This window comes from Acipenser ruthenus, chromosome 3 (assembly GCF_902713425.1).
Source record: "Acipenser ruthenus chromosome 3, fAciRut3.2 maternal haplotype, whole genome shotgun sequence".
Taxonomy (NCBI): Eukaryota; Metazoa; Chordata; class Actinopteri; order Acipenseriformes; family Acipenseridae; genus Acipenser; species Acipenser ruthenus.
Genome location: NC_081191.1, coordinates 49,486,247 through 49,506,566, shown reverse-complemented (window position 1 = coordinate 49,506,566; position 20,320 = coordinate 49,486,247). Strand labels below are relative to the sequence as shown.

General features: G+C 40.1%; 1 protein-coding gene across 2 annotated transcripts in view; it reads right to left on the bottom strand.

Moving 5' to 3' along the window:
• The window catches only part of LOC117394871 (CCR4-NOT transcription complex subunit 10-like), a 41,864-nt gene extending 23,374 nt beyond the window's left edge, over positions 1-18,490 (bottom strand). The window contains exons 1-13 of one of the 2 annotated variants that reach the window (XM_033993542.3): positions 18,195-18,490; positions 16,750-16,847; positions 16,191-16,352; positions 15,393-15,543; positions 14,750-14,889; positions 9,777-9,854; positions 9,442-9,525; positions 8,599-8,716; positions 7,721-7,870; positions 7,405-7,607; positions 6,229-6,350; positions 974-1,150; positions 336-416 (exon numbers count right to left, since the gene is read on the bottom strand). In XM_033993542.3, coding sequence (XP_033849433.1) covers positions 336-416; positions 974-1,150; positions 6,229-6,350; positions 7,405-7,607; positions 7,721-7,870; positions 8,599-8,716; positions 9,442-9,525; positions 9,777-9,854; positions 14,750-14,889; positions 15,393-15,543; positions 16,191-16,352; positions 16,750-16,847; positions 18,195-18,216 — 1,586 coding nt within the window. In that variant the 5' untranslated portion in view covers positions 18,217-18,490. The remainder of the gene's footprint in view (positions 1-335; positions 417-973; positions 1,151-6,228; positions 6,351-7,404; positions 7,608-7,720; positions 7,871-8,598; positions 8,717-9,441; positions 9,526-9,776; positions 9,855-14,749; positions 14,890-15,392; positions 15,544-16,190; positions 16,353-16,749; positions 16,848-18,194) is intronic. The other variant, XM_033993543.3, reaches the window with a different exon arrangement.
• Between the last annotated feature and the right edge of the window lie 1,830 nt (positions 18,491-20,320).

Sequence of the window (20,320 nt, the reverse complement as noted above, 5' to 3'; positions counted from 1 at the left end):
GTGTACCAGTTGAGATCCGTAGGTTATACTAAACCCGCCCCGGATGCCCGTGTCTACCAATCAGTGAGTACAGCCCAGTTATTAGCTGTTGTCAAGTGTCAATCAATAAATCCCATCCTGTTCATGATGAGCTTTCTTTTTTAAATTGAAACAAGCTAACAATCGCATCAGGAACCTGTAATAAACTGCACTGTATTTTACTACAAGGTAAAAGTACACAAAAGACCAGATTTCACAGGGGAGACCAGATTTCATGGTCCATGATGCGTTTCACAGCCATGAATTTGGTAGGGCAGTACTCATGTGTGACTCATGTGACACTGTCGTTGCCTTACCTTAAGTTTTCAAGTTCCTGTTTCCTCAGTGGTGATGAAGGAGGAGATGGGATGAACTTATCTCCTTCATGACCTTTACCACTGCAAAGATATAAAATGTTGTTTAAAGAACAGGCTATCAAAAAAACAAAAAGACCAAAATACATTTTTATAATTTGTTATAAAATTAATAAAAAAGATAATTAAAATCTAGTGTTAGCTGTGAATCTTGAGTAGACTGTTCTTAGATGAACAATACATGAGGCACATTTTCATCAAGGGTTTAAAAGTGTGCCTGGATTCGTTACAATTTTACTGAGTTAGAGCCGAGCATTTCCCAAAAAAGCTTTTAATAAGGGCCTTGAGCTTGCCTCCGAGTCATTCCAACTGCATCCCTGTTTTCTGAGGAAAAACCTTAATCCTTTACCCTTTTTGAGGACTTGAGGGAGCACAAACACATTTAAACACCAATTCATAAATGCAATTGTAATTCTATACATTTATTTTGCTACTCTGCATTTCCTAAAAGGGGGGGGTGGGGGGTTGAACAATAAAGCAGGGTAGTATTCTTATATTACTAGCAACCTCAGAATGGTTTTAAGAGCACTAAACCAGAATGCTACAAATCCTAGTACAAAGAGTTTAGCGTGTAATGTAACCTGCAGGCTTCGCTGCCCTCACTGCTGCTTTCCACACTGCCAGACTGGCTGGAGTTTTTAGAGCCGTTCTCTGACTTCGCCTCCTGTTGATCTTCAGGCAGCAGGAGCAAGGCGTTCCTCAGACAGATAGCAGCAAACTCCATGCTAGCAACAGGGATCGCTGCAGACTGACCATCACTGCACAAAATACATTTCATTAACAATTCCACACAGCCAATCACTACCATTCAGAATGTTCATCTTTTTACATTTCAGGCTTCAGAAACATGGTAAGTATGCAATAACTAAAACTCATTTATTTAGTTACCATAATTGGGTAAAAATATGTATCTTCTGGAAATGTCTTTTTGAAAACCTGCATCTTGCTAAGCATTATATTTTTAACAGGGTCTGCCTGCCCTCCAGTGGTGACATTTATAAAGTGCACTATAAGGAAGATGTAACCTGACTTGTTCTGTTAATGCTTACAGCATCCTGCCCATGCAGTGGTGGGATTTCCCCCCAGAATTGTTTTAGGGTATAAAACAGTTAAATGCTACACTCTGGTGAGTTCATTTTGTTTACCTTAGTATAGATGAAACCTTTTTAACTTATACCAACTGAAAATTATTTCAAGTACAGAAAATAGCCATTTTTGTTGTATGTGTGTATTTTATTTACTGTCAAAACATAAATTGAAATGTATAAGCTTCTAAAACAAAGAAACAAAGCACTTTCAAAAAAGGAAAAAAAAAACTTGTAAATAGTCACTGAGTGAGCTGTTTGGAACAGAAATGAATCCAACAGGTCAAACTGCACTTTCAGATCTTGAATGTTTAGCTTCACAGGTGGCTGACTTGGCTTTCCTGAGCAAGGTGTCACTAAAGGTTTTTGTGTGACACTGTGGCAATGTGCCCTGCCCCTGTGTGCATGTGTGTGTTATGTGTTGTATGTTGCGTGTGTTAATGTTGGTGTATAGAGATTGGTACACGGGATATAAACTGGTCTGTGTTTCACGTGCGATTTAAATTGTATATTTGTATTTAGGCACGGGATTGCACAACACCGCACGTGCATTTAAAGTAATTGAATATGTGAGCACGAGGTTGCAGATAATTAATTCACGTGCTGGGATTCAAGTGAATAATTAATTAGTAATTGAATCCCAGCACAACAGTATATATAGATGCACATTTCTTTCACACGGGGTTGGGTGTTCATGAGTGGAGAACGGGAGAGAGAGAGAGAAGTTAAACTAAATAAGAACGTAAATATAAGTGTTGTACTCACCGTGTTTGTTTGTCTCTCCGTGCACCGTTTGTTAAGTGTTAGTGCGTTTTGTTTGTCTGTTTTATTTTGGCGTGAAGTGCCGTGTCCTGTTTTGTGTTCTGTTTAAAACCTTTACTTTGTTAATAAACGCTGAGTGCTACCATTTGCACTCAGCTTCTCATCACCACCGTCTGTCTGTGTATTCCTTTCTGTTCTGACGCCACCCACTCCGGCCGTCTTTGTGACACGTGGTGTCCTGCGTGGGATAACAGCGCCTCCAAGCATCAGACCAGGAGGGGTTTTTTTGGGGGGGGGGGGGGAAATAAAATAAAAAATAAAAGGCAATGGCAGAAGACGCCATCAAGCTACGGGACTGGATAATGGAAAATGCTGGGCTGGAGGCCCAGTCTATGCCAGTAGCCATCCGGATCCTGTGGCTGATGGACAGGGAGCGATGGGAGGCCTATGAGAGGGAACACACCCTAAGCACCTGGGAGGAAGGTGTGGAGTTGGCCCTCAGCTACCTGGAGGCAGCTATAAACGGAACAGCAGCCCAGGTAGCAGGGTCTCCAGCAGGAGGGTTCATGGCCAGCTGCCCCTTCCTAAAGTGGGAGGAGCCAGAGTGTCCACAGCCCGAGTGGGAGGAGCCCGAACATCCTACGCCTGAGTGGGAGGAGTCCGAACGTCCTACGCCTGAGTGGGAGGAGTCCGAACGTCCTACGCCTGAGTGGGAGGAGCCCGAACGTCCTACGCCTGAGTGGGAGGAGCCCGAACGTCCTACGCCTGAGTGGGAGGAGCCCGAACGTCCTACGCCTGAGTGGGGGGAGCCCGAACGTCCTACGCCTGAGTGGGGGGAGCCCGAACGTCCTACGCCTGAGTGGGGGGAGTCAGTGCGTCCACAGCCCAAAAGGGAGGAGTCTGTGCGTCCACAGCCCAAAAGGGAGGAGTCGGTGCGTCCACAGCCCAAAAGGGAGGAGTCGGGGCTTCCATAGCCCTAAGACCCAAGCTGACAGCAGAGGGAGAATGCCTGCTGGTTCCACCTCCACCAGCAGAGGAAGAATGCCTGCTGTCCCCATGTCCACCAGCAGAGGGAGAATGCCTGCTGTCCCCATCTCCACCAGCAGAGGGAGAATGCCTGCTGTACCCATCTCCACCAGCATAGGAAGAATGCCTGCTGGTTTCCCCTTCAGAGGCAGAGCCGCACCAGTCCCCTGCAAGAGAGGCAGAGCCGACCAGTCCCCTGCAAAAGGGGGAGACTACACGCTGCTCCCACCTCCGTCGCCAGGAGACTACACGCTGCTCCCACCTCCGTCGCCAGGAGACTACACGCCGCTCCCACCTCCATCGCAAGGAGACTACACGCCGCTCCCACCTCCATCGCAAGGAGACTACACGCCGCTCCCACCTCCATCGCAAGGAGACTACACGCCGCTCCCACCTCCATCGCCAGGAGCAGAGCAGCCGGAGCTGCCTCTGCCTCCGCCACCTTCACTGGCAGGAGCAGAGCAGCAAGAGCAGAGCAGCAAGAGCTGCCTCTGCCTCAGCCACCTTCACTGGCAGGAGCAGAGCAGCAAGAGCTGCCTCTACCTCCGCCACCTTCACCGGCAGGAGCAGAGCAGCAGGAGCTGCCTCTACCTCCGCCACCTCCACCGCCAGGAGCAGAGCAGCAGGAGCTGCCTATGCCTCCATCACCATCAGGGGGAGAGGAGCTGGAGCTGCCTATCCCTTCACCAGAAGGACCAGGACTAGATGCTGGCGGTCCTCAGCAGCCCTTGCATAGGCTGCTGAGGGAAGCCCGGGGAAGAACCGCCCGGCCGCAGAGGCCGAGAAGAGGGCCAACACCCGCACCCCAGCTTGGCCTGACTCCCTGCCTCGCTTCGCCCAAGGATGCCTGCCTCGCTTCGCCCAAGGATGCCTGCTTCGCTTCGCCCAAGGATGCCTGCTTCGCTTCGCCCAAGGATGCCTGTCTGGCATCGCCTGGGGCTGCCTGTCGCTCGGCATCGCCTGGGGTTGCCTGTCGCTCCGCATCGCCTGGGGTTGCCAGCCGCTCTGCATCGCAGCAGGAAGTACTGTGGTCGGAACCCCACCAAGGGGAGCTGCCGGCCACGAAGAAGGTGGTGGAGGTCAGGAGACCTGCTCCCACTGCAGCAGTTTTGCTGCCGGAGATCGTGGGGGAGGTCAGGAGACCTGCTCCCACCGCAGCAGTTTCGCTGCCGGAGATCGTGGGGGAGGTCAGGAGACCTGCTCCCACTGCAGCAGTTTCGCTGCCGGAGATCGTGGGAGAGGTCCGGAGACCTACTCCCACTGCAGCTTCTTCGCTGCCGGAAGTATTGTGGCCGGAGCCCCACAAAGGAGAGCTACCGGCTACGAAGAAAGGGGGAAAGGTCAGGAGACCAGCATCCCCCGCAGCAATTTCGCTGCAGGAGTGGACCAGCATGCTGTCAGCCATGCCACTACCGGCAGGGGTGCTGACAGCATTGCCAGCCATGGGCCCACTGAAGCCTCCCTTCCCAGTCCGAGACTTTGTCCTGGACTGCTGGGTTTTTAAGGGGGGAGGTGGCCGTTGAGGCCCTGTGTGCTGCGCACAAAGGGGGGGTATATGTGGCAATGTGCCCCGCCCCTGTGTGCATGTGTGTGTTATGTGTTGTATGTTGCGTGTGTTAATGTTGGTGTATAGAGAGTACTTCACACTCCCTCCAGTGTGCCCGAAACTGGCAGTTAAAACACAAGTGAGTCAGCTCAACAAAGCCTAACAGGCTACAGAAGAATGTCAGTGATTATACAAAGAAACTGAGTGGTGGGTATTTCTGTCAGTGAACTCACGATAACTTTTTTTTTTTTTGGTTGGATCGTCAACTAAACTCAAAAGCTGAATGATTATTCTATCACGTAACTAAACTCAAAACCTGATTGGTTAATCTATCTTGCTTGCCTTGCCCTAAGGCCAGCCCTAATGTTAGATGCAACACTTTCTCTAATTACAGGCAACATCATAGACGATGAGAGAAATATGGATTACGTATTATTGTGTACCATCTCTGATAAAAAGCGTACCCGCGTATTACCAACTCAAAATGCGTAGCGGATATGCAAAATGTGTAGAGGTTAGCAGGTCTGGTATACATATGCAATGGAAAGTGCATCATTTTTTCAACCCAGCTCACCGCTGCCACCCCTGCGCTGACTCGGGAGTGACAAAGACTGACACAGGCGTCCTCCGAAACATGCGCTGTCAGCCGTCCACTGCTTTGCACTCTGCGGGCTCGCCATACAACCACCTCGGAGCTACAAAGTTGGAGGGTCATGCAGCTCTGTGTAGCTTACAGGTAGGCCTACAGGCACCCGGCCAGTCTACAGGGGTCACTGGTGCGTGGTGAGCCAAGGACACCCTGGCCGACCTAGACCCTCCCCAGACGGGTGGCACTCGGCCAATTGTGTGCCGCCCCCCGGGAACTCCCGCCCACAGACCCGAACCAGCGACCTCCAGGCTATATATAAAAAACTATATAAAATAGGTAGTAAATGAAAATTATTTAAACCAATGATTTAAAAAAAAATAATCAAGTGGTTTAAATCATGATTTAGATCACTGATTTAAAATCAACTTGTTTTAAATCAGCCAACCCTGCGAGTAACGGTAGGAAACAGAGAGACTGCAAATTGACAGACCACAGCTATTAGGATTAAGATCATAGTAATTAGGATTAGGATCCACAGATATTAGGATCTAGTAAAGCACAGAATTGTTCTACATTCTGTCTATTCTAACACTTTTTAAGAAACATTACAGGTTTAACTAACTGAGTAGTCAAACCTGGAATGCCTCACTCTTCTTTGTAATAGAAACCATGACCTGGTACTACAAATAGGCAACTAGCACCAAGGCTAAGTGCAGCTCAGAAACTGCTCAGATTTTCTAAGTAGCAGTGTATACATATCATATCCCAAAATGCAACCTTTAAATATAAAGTACATTCATTTTAAAACACACAATACATATACATTACTTGTATACTGTGTTCTGTGTTGATTGTGAAGCTAGAATTATCTTGCGATGATATCCTTGACCAACAATTGACTGCACAATTCCTTTTTTGCTTGGAAGGCCTTTGGTCTCTTGCTCAGAAGTCTAAAAAAAAAAAAAAAAAAAAAAGACAAATTAATGAGATTTAAATGATTCTTCACATAAAAGGTTTCTAAATTAGGGTATAATTCTGGTCTCTAAAGTACTAAAATATATGAGAACCACACAGCGCTCTTCTGAGAAAACAAACCACAAAATTTAAGACAAAATGTTGTAGGTGCAGATGTTTAACAATCTGAGAAACATAATGCCAGAACTTCGACTGGAGTTCAAAATCAGGATTGCCTGATTTCTGTTCTTAACTCACTAACATGATAGCATGAGACTAAACTATATCAAATCCTTTGCAGTACATTTATTAATCGCACGTCAGGCACGCCAGGTCTAATTAATTTTCACACGCGCAGTTAATTTTATACGCGCTGTTTAAAAGTATTTTTTTTCACAGTCAAACGGGTTTAAATGGCCCTGCATATCAACAAAGCACACACTAGGCATCTCCAGCCCCGCCCCACCCTTTCGTTTGCTATAGCGATCAACTATGTAAGAAATAAATAATAATAATAATAATAGTCGTACATACCGATCGATCATCTCCGGATCACTCGTTTTATCACCAAACTCCTCAATAATGCGATCCAAGTCATTATTTTATTACTATAACATCTGAAAAAAGCTCTGCAAATGTCCATGATAGTCTCAGTGCGCTGACGCACTCAGCCAGCTTGTTTACTATGAACGCCCCGTTATCTGATACCTGATACCATGTATGACTATTCATGAGATACGCTTTTTTTTTTTTTTTTTTTTTCCCCCGATTTGTCTCGGCTCCTGTCGCTCCCACTCGGTAATTGAATGGTTTTCTCGGCTTTTTCCGGAGAAAAAACGACTAAACACCCGTTTATTGCGTTGCTATAATGATGTCGGACCCAGTCCGACAAAGGACCTGTGAGGAATAATTGCAATGTCGGACCCAGTCCGACAATGGACCGCAAAGGGTTAATGTTCAGAACAACAGAAATCAGGAGTAATGTAAGTGTATACTAGCATCTCAGACTTCTCCAGATCCTGATCATGATTACAACCTGTATTTACTCACCCCCTTGTTTGCAGCTATGCAGCATTCTGCCAGCCGCAGCCAGAGCCGTGGATTTGAATGGTAAACCTGCACTGCCTCAATCAGGCATTCAAAGGCTGCCAGGGGCCTCCCTATGTGTAGGAGCTGGATTCCACAGTTGTACAGCAGCTCGTAGCGCTTATTGGCTAGAAGGGTACACATCGGGATGCCGGAAAACTTCTTAGCTTTAATGGGGGGGGGGGGGGGGGGGGGTAACAATTAGCTCAAATAGATATGCAAAATGCAGTATTCATACTATTCATTGAGAAAGCTGTTTAAATTCCATAAATGATCTTACCTTGCCCAGCGCCACTGGCAGCTAGTTGTGAGCATGTGTGATCGTTTTCCTGAAGAGCCTTTTTGAAGTAGAAAATTCCTAGGTTGTGCTTTCCCATAGAAAAATGAATGCAACCAAGATTGTTCCAAAACATACACCGTACACATTCACCTTCAAATTTGGAAGAAAAAAACAAAACAAATCAGTAGATTATTTATAGTGGTACCTCACCAGGACAGTATTTTATAAGGCATTCTTAACTAATGTTCTTGGTCAATTCCTCATCAGTTATATTCATTAAAGGGGTGATAGACAATAAAACATGCAATACACTTTACTTGTTGTGCAAAGCTATTAACTACGTACTTTTCTAAGCAGCAAATATATCTGGTACCATACAAGGTTCATAAAATAAAGCAAAAAACCAAAACAAAAATAACAAACAAAGAAAAGCTTCCAAGTAGTCTATTAAATGTGCACCTCAGAAGTTTTTGTGGGGTAAACCCATGTCAACGACTGTAAAGCATGTCAGTCATTAGGGAAGCAGCTGGTTAGCTAATGGAAGGAATTCATGCATTGACGGGGTGAAGAGGATTTCACTCTCCAAGTGAAATTACCTAAGTAGTACAAGTGTAACAGGCTACCTCAAAGTAGGGCATGCAAAGTTGTTTTTTTAACCTAATGTAGCACACATCACATATGTACTTTTAAATAAAAAAAAAACATGTTTGCAGTAACATGTGTTTCTTTCAAAATTGTACATGACGTGTGACCTACACAGTAAATGGGAGTGCTTGAAAAGGAAAGATTTATGGGATTCTTACATTAGCTATAATCAAGCTAAATATCTTGATGTCTGCATGCTTAGAATAGCAGGAAATTTAAAAGACAACAGTTACCAGTTTTCATGACGCCTGGATGCTCAGCAATGTTAGAGCTGTTCAACAACTTTACTGCTTTCCGATAGTTACCCCTCAAATACTCAAAATTACTTTTTAGAAAAAGGGAGGGAGCAGACTGAAAGAAAAAGAAAAACAACCAGTTATATGAAAAAAATATTACTTAAATCTATCCCGGGGGGGACCAACAAAACACATGAACTGGATTAGTTAAGGGAAGTTCATACCACAGTCCATCACATTCTGGATGAACAGCTTTTATGAACTAAAATGCCATGACAATTTCAGACCTTGTTGATCCTCTCATCGTGGAGAGGCTTGTTTACATTGGATCACACACATTCAGGTCATCAGAAATAACTAATCAGGAGGTTAGTCACCAAAGTTTAACGTAAGCTTCACTTTGTCTACGGTCATTTGGCAGGTAAAGAAAAAAAAAAAAAAATTTGCACACATTCATTCTATGCCCCAACCAATCTTCATCACAGAGTTGTATCTGGTGATATCCAAAGCTGCAAAATTGACTTAAGTGGCTGTTAGGCCAACAAGTAGAGTCAAAGAAAGATTAACCAATGAGTCATCCGTAAGTAAAAATAAAAAAGGTTCAGCTACTAACTGAACCAGTCAATTGAGATAACACTGAAGCTACATAGCTCCAAAAAATGTCAATGCTGGAACAGTCCCAGAATATATGAACACTGGTGCCAGGTGTAATTGGATAAGTGGTTATTTATATAAAATGTGATATATGCATGTACATCATACTGGTGCCTACCTAGGCAATATTTCCCTATGTCCAGGATATGGGTATCTAGCTGGTGATAATTGGATAGAGGAACTTACATTTCCAGCTGTATTCATGACTGACTTGATTTCCCTTTTGCAGGTCTTCAAAGACTTCATCTGAATATAAGCCCTTACTTTATACTGGAAAACAATATTAAAAGAAATTAAAAGAACAATAACACTGCTGCACACAACAAAACGTATGACATGTCATATTCTGACACTAAATTATTTTAATATTATAAGTATATCAGGGGGTCAAGATTACCTTTAAAACCATTTTCCAATCAGACAGATTGTGGAAGAATCAAAGACCATTAGGTTGAATTAAAGTATTTAAAAACTTGCTATAATGCACAGTGAAGAGTTTACTATTGCCTTAAATTGCCTACCTGATGAATTTTGGATTTAGCTGCCTCAATCATAGCAATATATTCCGCCTTCTGATTTGAACCTTCTTTGTTTGCGGCCTGTTCATGTTAGGGTAAAGAAAGAAACATTGTGATGATTATTGTGTGAATATATCTGCTGAAGAACAGTATAATAAATATAATGCATCATAACAAATATAAACATTCTGCTAATATTTAACAGATGAACTCGCTTTATATCATGATTGCTGTGCAAGCATAATTTGTGACATAAATCGAGTTTCATGTTTGCCTATGACGGGTGGGGGGGGGGGTGGGGGGGGCACTTTTACGAACATTCCCTCACACTACACAGCCAGCCCAGGTTTTTACGGGTCCCCTTCGCAGGGACAGTGGGACTGCAGCTAATCGCAAACTTGAATTTGCAGGAGAGCCCCTATTGGGGATTAATTAATTATGTGCATGCACTTAAATAATGTGTGCTTGTGATTGGTGGAGCACACACGACGCAGTGAAATGTAAGCCTGGCAGAGGAAGGGGCTGGGTGAAGAGTGTGTTTTGGAGCTGTGGGAGAGAATCTGCTGGGGTTTTTTTTTCAGACACACAGACTGTTAGCTTTGTATCCTGTGTTTGTTATTGTTTATTGCCTTTTAGTGGCATCTCGTCTTTTGTGACAGGTGAGGCACAAATCACAAAATAGTTATTACCACCCCCACTCAATGGATAATGTACTAAAAGTAAATTTACTTTGTTCAGCCGATTGCATATAAGCCTCAGCTGAGAGCATTTTGATGCATTCAAATAATAGACTGCAGTCGCTATGTAAAATAGACCCCCATCAATTCAAAAACATTAGCACTGTAAATACACAATTTACAGAATTGCAGATTCAAGTTTTCAAAATCTCCAGTGCTAGTGTTATTCTGCCGTCCTTTCTTCTTGGGATCTTACTGTAAAACATATTTCCCTCAGGTCGCATATAATACCAGATTCAACTGAAACCATTATTGAACAAATTAAAATTGCACACATTGTTACCGTTCCAAATCCAGTAGGTGCCTCAGTAACGCCTTCAGAATGGGACTCCCCAGAGAAGTGAGTTGCCATGGTAACAAACAGCTTTCTGAGGCACTCAAGGTTTGTGCGTCACATGGCAGTGCGGCAGCACTACATTGTTCCAGCTTTCTGGTGTTGTGCTTTCGCTACTGGTGAAAGTGAGTTGAGACTTAAATAATGTCACTATCGCTTCTGTGGACTTGAATTTATTTAATATGCTTAAATGTGTTTATATTTCTCAATTAAATAATACGAATATACAAAATGTTTTTTTAGTCTTTGGGAATTATTGGTGAGGCCATGCCCCACTTCCACCACTTTTTCATTTATTTTATTGAACTGCTCTTTCTTGTAAAATAAGTCGTGCATTACAATTACATTACAATATCAATTTAAAATTGTGTTGCAACATAATGAATACCAGTTTTAATTTTCAATTCAAAAGCAAGCATTGCAAACATACCAACAACAGTCAGTTTGTGCAGTTGTTTTTTGCAATATGCATTTGTGGCAGGCTGGCTCGGTGTGGTGACGTAACGGACCAGGAAGTAACTGAAACCAAACAGTGGATGGGCGGGTGAAGTTTCAGTTACTTCCTGGTCCGTTACGTCACCACACCGAGCCAGCCTGCCACAAATGCATATTGCAAAAAACAACTGCACAAACTGACTGTTGTTGGTATGTTTGCAATGCTTGCTTTTGAATTGAAAATTAAAACTGGTATTCATTATGTTGCAACACAATTTTAAATTGATATTGTAATGTAATTGTAATGCACGACTTATTTTACAAGAAAGAGCAGTTCAATAAAATAAATGAAAAAGTGGTGGAAGTGGGGCATGGCCTCACCAATAATTCCCAAAGACTAAAAAAACATTTTGTATATTCGTATTATTTAATTGAGAAATATAAACACATTTAAGCATATTAAATACATTCTTGCGTTAAAAAAAATGCAGGGAAGTCAATTTTCTAACGGGGTGTAGCAATGGTGAATAAGCATTCACAAACAATGCTTAGAAAACAGTCACTCGGAACTGAAACCTCCCTTCATCTCCCCTGCAATGCCAACCCCACTTAATGATATTTTACTATTGTGTTCTCCCTCTGCGTGGGATGTGAAGTTTATCGTTTGAATTTACTGAAACATGTTGCATCTTTTGAAATAAGTGTAAAGTAATTTTACAAAAATGTGGAGATTTAAACTGGGTTACGACCCTGACTGAAGATGTCATTAGCAAATGGGGCCGGTTGTACTAACGAGGACAAACATTTTACTAAACATTTTAAAACTAATAAACAAACAATTACCATAATGAACATTATCGTAGTATGTTGCTTAAAACATAATAACACGATATATTCATAATAAAGTTGAGTTCTTATCTACAAACAGTAACAAGTTTAAACTGTCAATAATATTAGTTGACCACAGTTTTACAGCATCTGATTATGCAGCAAAACATCTGACCGGTACATCTTGTTGCTCATATAGTGATATGTTTCATTTAATAAAGACTGAATCAGCAAAACAAAGCACTTAAAAATAAAATAATCAGTCATATTCATTAATTGCGCAATGCAAATATTGTTTCCTGAATGAATTGCATATGCTGGGTTTCAGATTGATTCTAAGTCAATGCATAAGACATTTTACAATGCTATAACATACACTCACTGTATTTCGTACACTTCGAGTAAAAAAGACTTAAATAGAAAAAATTCTTAAATAGAAAACATAGGTTGTTTGTTTTAAAACAAATGTTATACAATGTCATAACTCTGCTATACTCTGCTATAGGGATATGACTGTACAGTTCAGTCTTCATCACCAACATCGCTTGTAAGCTCAAAACTGATTGATCAATTCACGATGTCCAAGGAAACATAAGCCCAGAAACTAAATGGCCTCAGAGAAGGAATGTTTTACTCGACATATACATAATGAATTGTGGAACTTGTTGCTATTTTACTGGAAGTAAATAAACATTTTGAATGCTTTTCACTGGAACATATGAGCACTGAACTGGCAGTTTAGCAGGCTGCCGGCTGGAAATGAGAAGGCTATTACAGTTGTGCCTATTTGCTTTGAAATTTGCTAGGTGTGTGTCAAGCTATTCTTTTGGATTTCTGTGCTTTCCAATCTCAGTTAGATAAGATTTTACCACATCCAAGTCAAATCTGGTTTTCTTGCACGTGTTTATTTTCTTGTTCAATAAAAGTTTTCTGAGCATCGTTGTCGGCTGGGTGTTGAAAATGGGACATGTTGAGTTTGAGACAAACGTTTTTTGCTTGAGCTAATCTGGATTGACAGAGAAAGTAGTATTGCACGGTTACCTGACTTTGATGTCACAAAAGTGCAATGCAACTTTTTAGCTACCAACTGCAGACCCGTTAACATTGTAGCTTTGTTAATTTCAATAACCACATTTATTTTAAACAATATTATTTACAATTATGGAGGATATAATCGTTACTCAGTGAATGTTTTGTTTTATTTACGCAATTTCAAGTTATTAATAAAAGAGTATTATTATTAAAACTGCAATACGAAAACATCAGTTTATGAGAAAAGGAAACTTATCATTGTAAATGCAGTAAGGTGAGTAAAACTGACTCCATTGTGATTTAGCGGTTGGTTCAAAAAGTTTAACTACAATGCTGGATTGTAAATAAATCTAAAACTATGAAGAGAATCCAGAAACAGGAAAACAGGGATTTTATACTGGATTGTTTTTTGGATGATGATAATAACAACAACAACAACAACGACAATAGCATCAGCAATAAAACAAACTTAAATTAGATTAATTAAGTAATTGTATCGATTAAATATGATTAAAAAGAAGATTAACTGAGATCATTTTTTAAATCTCAAGATTCATTTTTAATCGCTTGACAGCCCTAATATATTGTAGCGTGCACTGGGGTAGGGGCGAGGGCTGGTAGGCGTCATAATTAGGGGTCTAATTAAATCGCGGTAAATTTACATATTTCACGGGTATGTTGCGGAATAAAATGAGGATTTCACTGACATTTTGCGGACCTGTTTAAACATTAAATAAACCTAAGTAGACAGTATTTCAGAACACTATAAAGTACCACTATAAAAATAGTGGTACTTGCTTCCTTACTAAAACAGAGTGCTGTCATTTGTTAAAGGCAAGCATGCAGCATCCCCCAGAGGTTGACTTGCCCATACATTGAGAATGCACGTTCTGATTCCACTGAATCGCGATTTAGGTAGACCCCTAGTCATAATATGCCGATATCTGCTCCTGCACTTTTTGCACCAGTCTTTGTCTAAGGCCTTTTCTAAACTTGCCAAAAAAAACTGGCTCATTTAGTATGCTTTGGTTTTGTTAAGCTATAGTGTCAAAACTGGCAACAGTTTGCCTAGAATATGTGTCTTTTGGTATCAGAAATTACCTGTTAGCTTTTCTATCTTTCTATCCACTATACTCAAGTCTGTTTGGCTAATTTAACCATTTTATCTGCTCTTAACCTGTTTTGTTGTATACTGTCTGTCCTTATCTTGTATCATGTCTGCTGCTTCTGCTTTGGGGTCCCAGTGAATGTAGTACTTGCATCTCTCTTGAAAAACAACCTGTACAAATAACTATTTAAATTAAAAGGCACCATTACTTTAACATAGACCTTACTCTAAATTAATTTTACTGCTAATTGCCTTTTCAAGTTTGTATTATTTGAAAACACAACTGGTTGTATTCATGAAGTATGAAGCCAAGCACGATTACTTGCTGTTACTGGATAGCACAGCTCACAAATCAATATTACTTGTAAAGCTTTTTAAAACACAGTTAGTAAGGATTGGAGAGAAACCACATTCTAATTTTCAAACTCAGTTTGTAATGAGAAAAAAAGTGAAAAATACAGTGCTATGAAGTTTAACAATATAACGTTTGAAACAGACCAACCTCGTTTTTGCCGTTTTTGTTGTTTCCCTGTATGGTCAATTTCTCCAGGACAGCAATAAGATGCAATGCTTTCTCTGGCTGGAATGTCAGTAGATATAGGTCCACAAGCAAGAAGCAAACAGCCTGAGCAAACTTCTCTTCTAGGACAAATACATATAATTAAAGGCATGCCAAAACTAAAGTGCAAAAACAATTATGAATTAACAATGGGGTCTGAAGATATCTAATACCACAGTGGCAGTGTAATGTAACTCCTGCTACTTTTTATATTTATTAAACTATTGCTTACCGATCTGACTGTCCAGCTACAACGAAGTGGATATTTCAAATTTTAGAAATCCACAAATTTCCCTGTCATTGGATTAGCATTCTAGTAATGCTTGAATTCTCAACTGCTAGTCCAATAACTTGGGTTATTGGTGTTCCTTTTGCAATAATCATGTCACCCATCCAAGATGCTCTTAAACAGACTATATATTCAAAAAAAAAATTTTATAAAACAATAGAAAAAAGGTAAATACTGTGAGTTCTGGAAATATTATCCAGGACACTAATCTTAAAAATAGGATTGACCCGAGATTGGGTATTTTAGTAGCCAATAGCACAACAAACTGTAATGTAATAAGACAACTGCTACACATACCAAAAGGTTCCAGAAACTGATACAGCTTCTCTCCTATTGTGATGGCTTCTGTGTACTGACGCATGTGGTAGTGTATAATTGCTTGATTGTAGTAAAGAAAGCTGTTTTCAACATCATCCAAACCATCAATTTCCTCTACTGCAGCATGGACCTACAAAAATTTTAAAAAAGCATAATTTTTAATAAACACACAGGATGCATTCCACCTGAAACCATGTGGTGCTAAGTCATTTATAACAAATTCTGTGTTGTCAGCCAATCAGCTTCCAGTTAGACATCAGTGTATCGGCTGTGATTCAAATCAAACCACCTGAATTTTTCAGTTTCCCTTTCAAGCTTCGTCAGTGGCCACTGTCGACCTGACTATCTCTTGTTGCAGTGCACATCTGCATCGGTTAGCACCTAAATTTGCTGCGTCTGGTCTAAATGCTGTGCTACTATAACCTCAGAATATGCTGATATCTTTCATGTTTCAACAACAATCAGATCAAACTCTACGAACTGCTTGCTGTACTACCGCTCAACTGACTCGTTTCAATTCACTGACATTGTCCACATAACCTAATAAAACCATGACCATGAATACAAAAGGTAATTTTATTAAATCAAGTTTATTTCTTTTCTCTTTAAAATATGTCAGGGCTTGTTACACATTCAGAAGAACGGTACCCAACGACACAGTGCCCTTTGGCATAGTTATCTGCCACACAGTAGACCAAAAACGACTGCAACCTACTTTCTGCTCAGAACAAGATTTGACTGGCTATGTAGTGCTGGAAGGCATTTTGCACCCATTACCTGTTTTTTCATTGCAGCAAGTATCTGCTTTAAGGTGACTGTTGTGGTCTGGCCACTTTTATAAAACTCTGCTATTGCCTTGTTCATAGCAATTTTGTAGTCATCCTTGTTGACCTCCTGTAGGCTTGTTAGATGTTGCAGACAAGTGTCATAATTTCCAGACTGTAAAAACCAAAACAAAAGACACAGTTTAAAACAATTGTTCTAAAATCTAAAACCTGTTTCTTACATGAATAGAACAGGTCAGTATACTGTATTGTATTTATAATATGTTTTTATTAGTTTAAAACGACATTTAAAATACGTCATGTATAACTGAAATTATTTATTTACTTTTACACAATAACTTGAAGCTATGTCTAATTAAAACACATCATATATTGCACATTCTTTGTGGTTTAAAGCATAATTTTTGCACCACTAATCAGGTACCATACTGTCTTTTAAGCAAATGGCATTGTGAAGACCTGGGCAAAATTATCACTTGACAGGCTGGAAAGTGTGAGGGAGGAGGGGCTTGTATCGGACGTGGTTTTGTATAGATCTTTAAACTAATTACCGAGAAGGCCCGAAATGCATCAGTTGCCAGTTCTTTTTCTTGGTCTGCGACTCCAGAGGTTGAAGTATTGCTCTCATGTTTTCCTTCAGTTCCTTGTTCTGCCAGAATAAAAAAGTGATTTAGTCTCTTTGTCAATATTAAACTTAAATGTTATACTAAAATGTTATTCCTATGCTACAATGACTACTTTCTATGTGTTACATTTCTGTGCTCTCTACTACATCAGAAACTAGACCTTGTTGGCTCTTCAGTTTGTTTGAATTCTCTAAAAACAGTTTAAACAGCAGGCACAAAAGCTTTCTTCGCTAATTATAAATATATTTCATATGTTAAAACATATTTTTCAAACTGGACGGGGGAAATGCACTTTACCAAATATTTAGTACAATCTGTCCCATGAAGAATACAAATTTAGAATGAATCACTGAATGGTTTTTGCACTATTTAGCCTTAAAATCATGCAATGAAAAATCACTCCTACAGTGACCTCTATTTATATGCCACTGATCAATGCCAAATACAAACAAATGAATTTAAAATTGAGCATTACATCATTTTCAATGGATCGTTTAAACTGTTTCAAACTTTATGCACCATTTTGCTGCATGCATATTCCAAAATTCATCATGAAATGAAAAACACATTTAAACTGCTGTAAGTTGCTTAGGTGTTGTATGTATGCATATTCATCTAGTATTGTTCGGTAATATGTTCTTTAGTGAATTAAAGTACATTTAAACGACTTTAAAAAAATGCTTTCGTCTTTAAAAGTTTGGTCCTCAGTCGTCATAAATGTATAGATGACAGTGAACGGCTATTCTCAAGCTAGCTAAATATGGGTGTGGGATGGGAGGTTATGCTCGTCTCAAGTAAGATACTTATGGGCACGACTCGGAAGTATTTCACACTATGCATACATTGAAAATAAAACACACACACACACACTAAAACTTACCAGTTATCGGTACACTGTGCCGTATTATGTACCTATGTGACTCAAAAAAAATCTAATGCTATCAAAGTGGCACTTCCTGGCTTCATACTTCACAACCAATGTCTTAACGTTATTATTGTGTTAATACTGTTATTAGTCTATTTTTAATCACTGTTATCAATGTTTATCCGCAATATCTATGACGTTAATATTTCACCTTAGTCGTTAACTAACTAATGGTGAAGGTGATATACTTAAAATACTGTAGACATCTTGCATTAAAATTAGGTGAACACTTCCGGTTTAAATTTTTCGTTTCAAATAGAAAAAACAACACATTGATGATGGAATAATACGCGGAACCATCTTTGAAATGCGTGTCTAAATAATAACAGAAGCACACACTGACACATACCAGCAACTACTGTGTGACTTTCTAGCCTTGCATAATCAAATAGTAACACTATTTTTTCTATACATTTAGTTTAAAAATGACAAAAAAACACAGTACCTGCTGCACTGTTGTCCGACATTTCTTCAGATGTTTTTGAAAATGTGTCAAAATATATTATGGTAATCTTCTTTCGGGCTATGTCTTGAATGAAACTGTGTTCCAGTCAATATCTAAGATATGTATTGACACTTCAGCTTATAGTATATAGAAATAGGTCTGCTATTTCCAAAAAGTTTTAATGTAGAAACTATTTTCACGAGTAATGAATCGAGAGGTTTACTTCTGTGCTATAAAAATCAAACCAATCCCTCTCAGTGTTCCGCCATGAAATTTACCCACAATCAATCGGACACATAGGCGCTGGAGTTTTACGTCGCCAAGATTTCCCCCTGCTTACCTAGTTACAGAGTATTTTAGCGCCGCCTGTTGGACTGGAGGAAAACTACAGAAAACTACACGATTCAGATGCACTCTAAAATAGCATAACCGTGCTAATAATAATAATAATAATAATAATAATAATAATAATAATAATAATAATAATAATAATAATAATAATTTCTGATTCTGATGTTCCCAACAGAAATACTCCAGTATTTTAGACACACTACATTTTAAATTAGGAAGTACTACCTAATAATGCATTTTTCTTTATAAAGAAGTGAAGTAGGGCCAGATTCTGGTCTGTACTTCAAAGGGAGAGAGAAAGCTTTCACCTTGATGCTGTCATGATCCATCATGTCCATCATGATCAAAAAATCCAAAATGTCAGCAGTATGGGGGACTATGGTGTTAGAGGTGCAATGGATGAGAAGTGAAACTAAAGTCATACCTTCATTATTGACAACACGTAAATAATAATCATATTTATAAGCATCTCACAAATCCTAATCAGTTCATCATTTATAAACACTAATAACAATATGCTATCCGGATTCACCTAATTTGTTGTTGTGTGGTCCAGTGGTTAAAGAAAAGGGCTTTTAACCAGGATGTCCCCGGTTCAAATCCCACCTCAGCCACTGACTCATTGTGTGACTGAACAAGTCACTTAACCTCCTTGTGCTCTTTTGGGTGAGACGTTATTGTAAGTAACTCTGCAGCTGATGCGTAGTTTACACACTCTAGTCTCTGTAAATCGTCTTGGATAAAGGTGTCTGCTAAATAAACAAATAATAATGATAATAACTACTTTCCAGTCCCCATGAGAGATTAATGTAAATTAATCTTGGCATTAATCTCATATTTAACTTTTACAATTACTGCATCCATCTCATTTAATTTTGTTTTATTACTGATATTATTATCATCATCATCATCATCATTATCCAAAAAACAACCTAGCATAAAAACCCTTTCCTATATCTGGATTCTGGACCCTATTTGTTGGTCCCTCTTTATAGTTTTATATTTATTTACAATCCAGCATTGTTATTAAATTGTTTGAACCAACTTCTGAATCACAATGGAGTCAATTTATTACTCACCTTACTGCATTTACAATGATCAGTTTCCTTTACTCATGAACTGATGTTTTTCATTGCTATTTAAATAATAATTATAATTCTAATAATAATTTTAAATTCTCTTTTATTTATAACTTGAAATTGCCTAAATAAAACAAAACATTCACTGAGTGACGGTTCCCTTTCAATTCGAAGACGACCACCAATGACATTACACATGAGATATGCCTGCCCATTGGGTAGGTATCGCTGAGCTCTCTATACCAGAACTGCCGATAGGCCCCTTCCTGGGATGATGCACTCGGTCCCGCCCACCGAGGGAATAAAAGTATCATCCTGAGGAAGCCATTTCTCTTTTTCCATCGAACCCGTGAGGGCGATCGATGCGACCTCACGGTTGGTGGTCGCCTTCTCTTTCAGAGAACCAGGGTTACGGTAAGTATCCTAACGTTCCCTTTCAATTCGAAGACGACCACCAAAGACATTTCTCTTTTTCCTTCTCAAGACTGTACGGTAAGACCTCTATGTTTAGCTGAGCATGTTGGTAGAAAAGAGCTCCTTGAGTCGAATCGAGTCGATTGTATTTCCCTTGCATTCGTGCTGAAAGCTGGCTCGCTGCTTTCCCGGAATCAATGACTTTGAAAAGACTGAGCCTTTTGCCTTTCTGTCTTTCAGCAGCCTCCTCGCTTGCGTAGTAGGCCGCTCTTTGTTATCGGT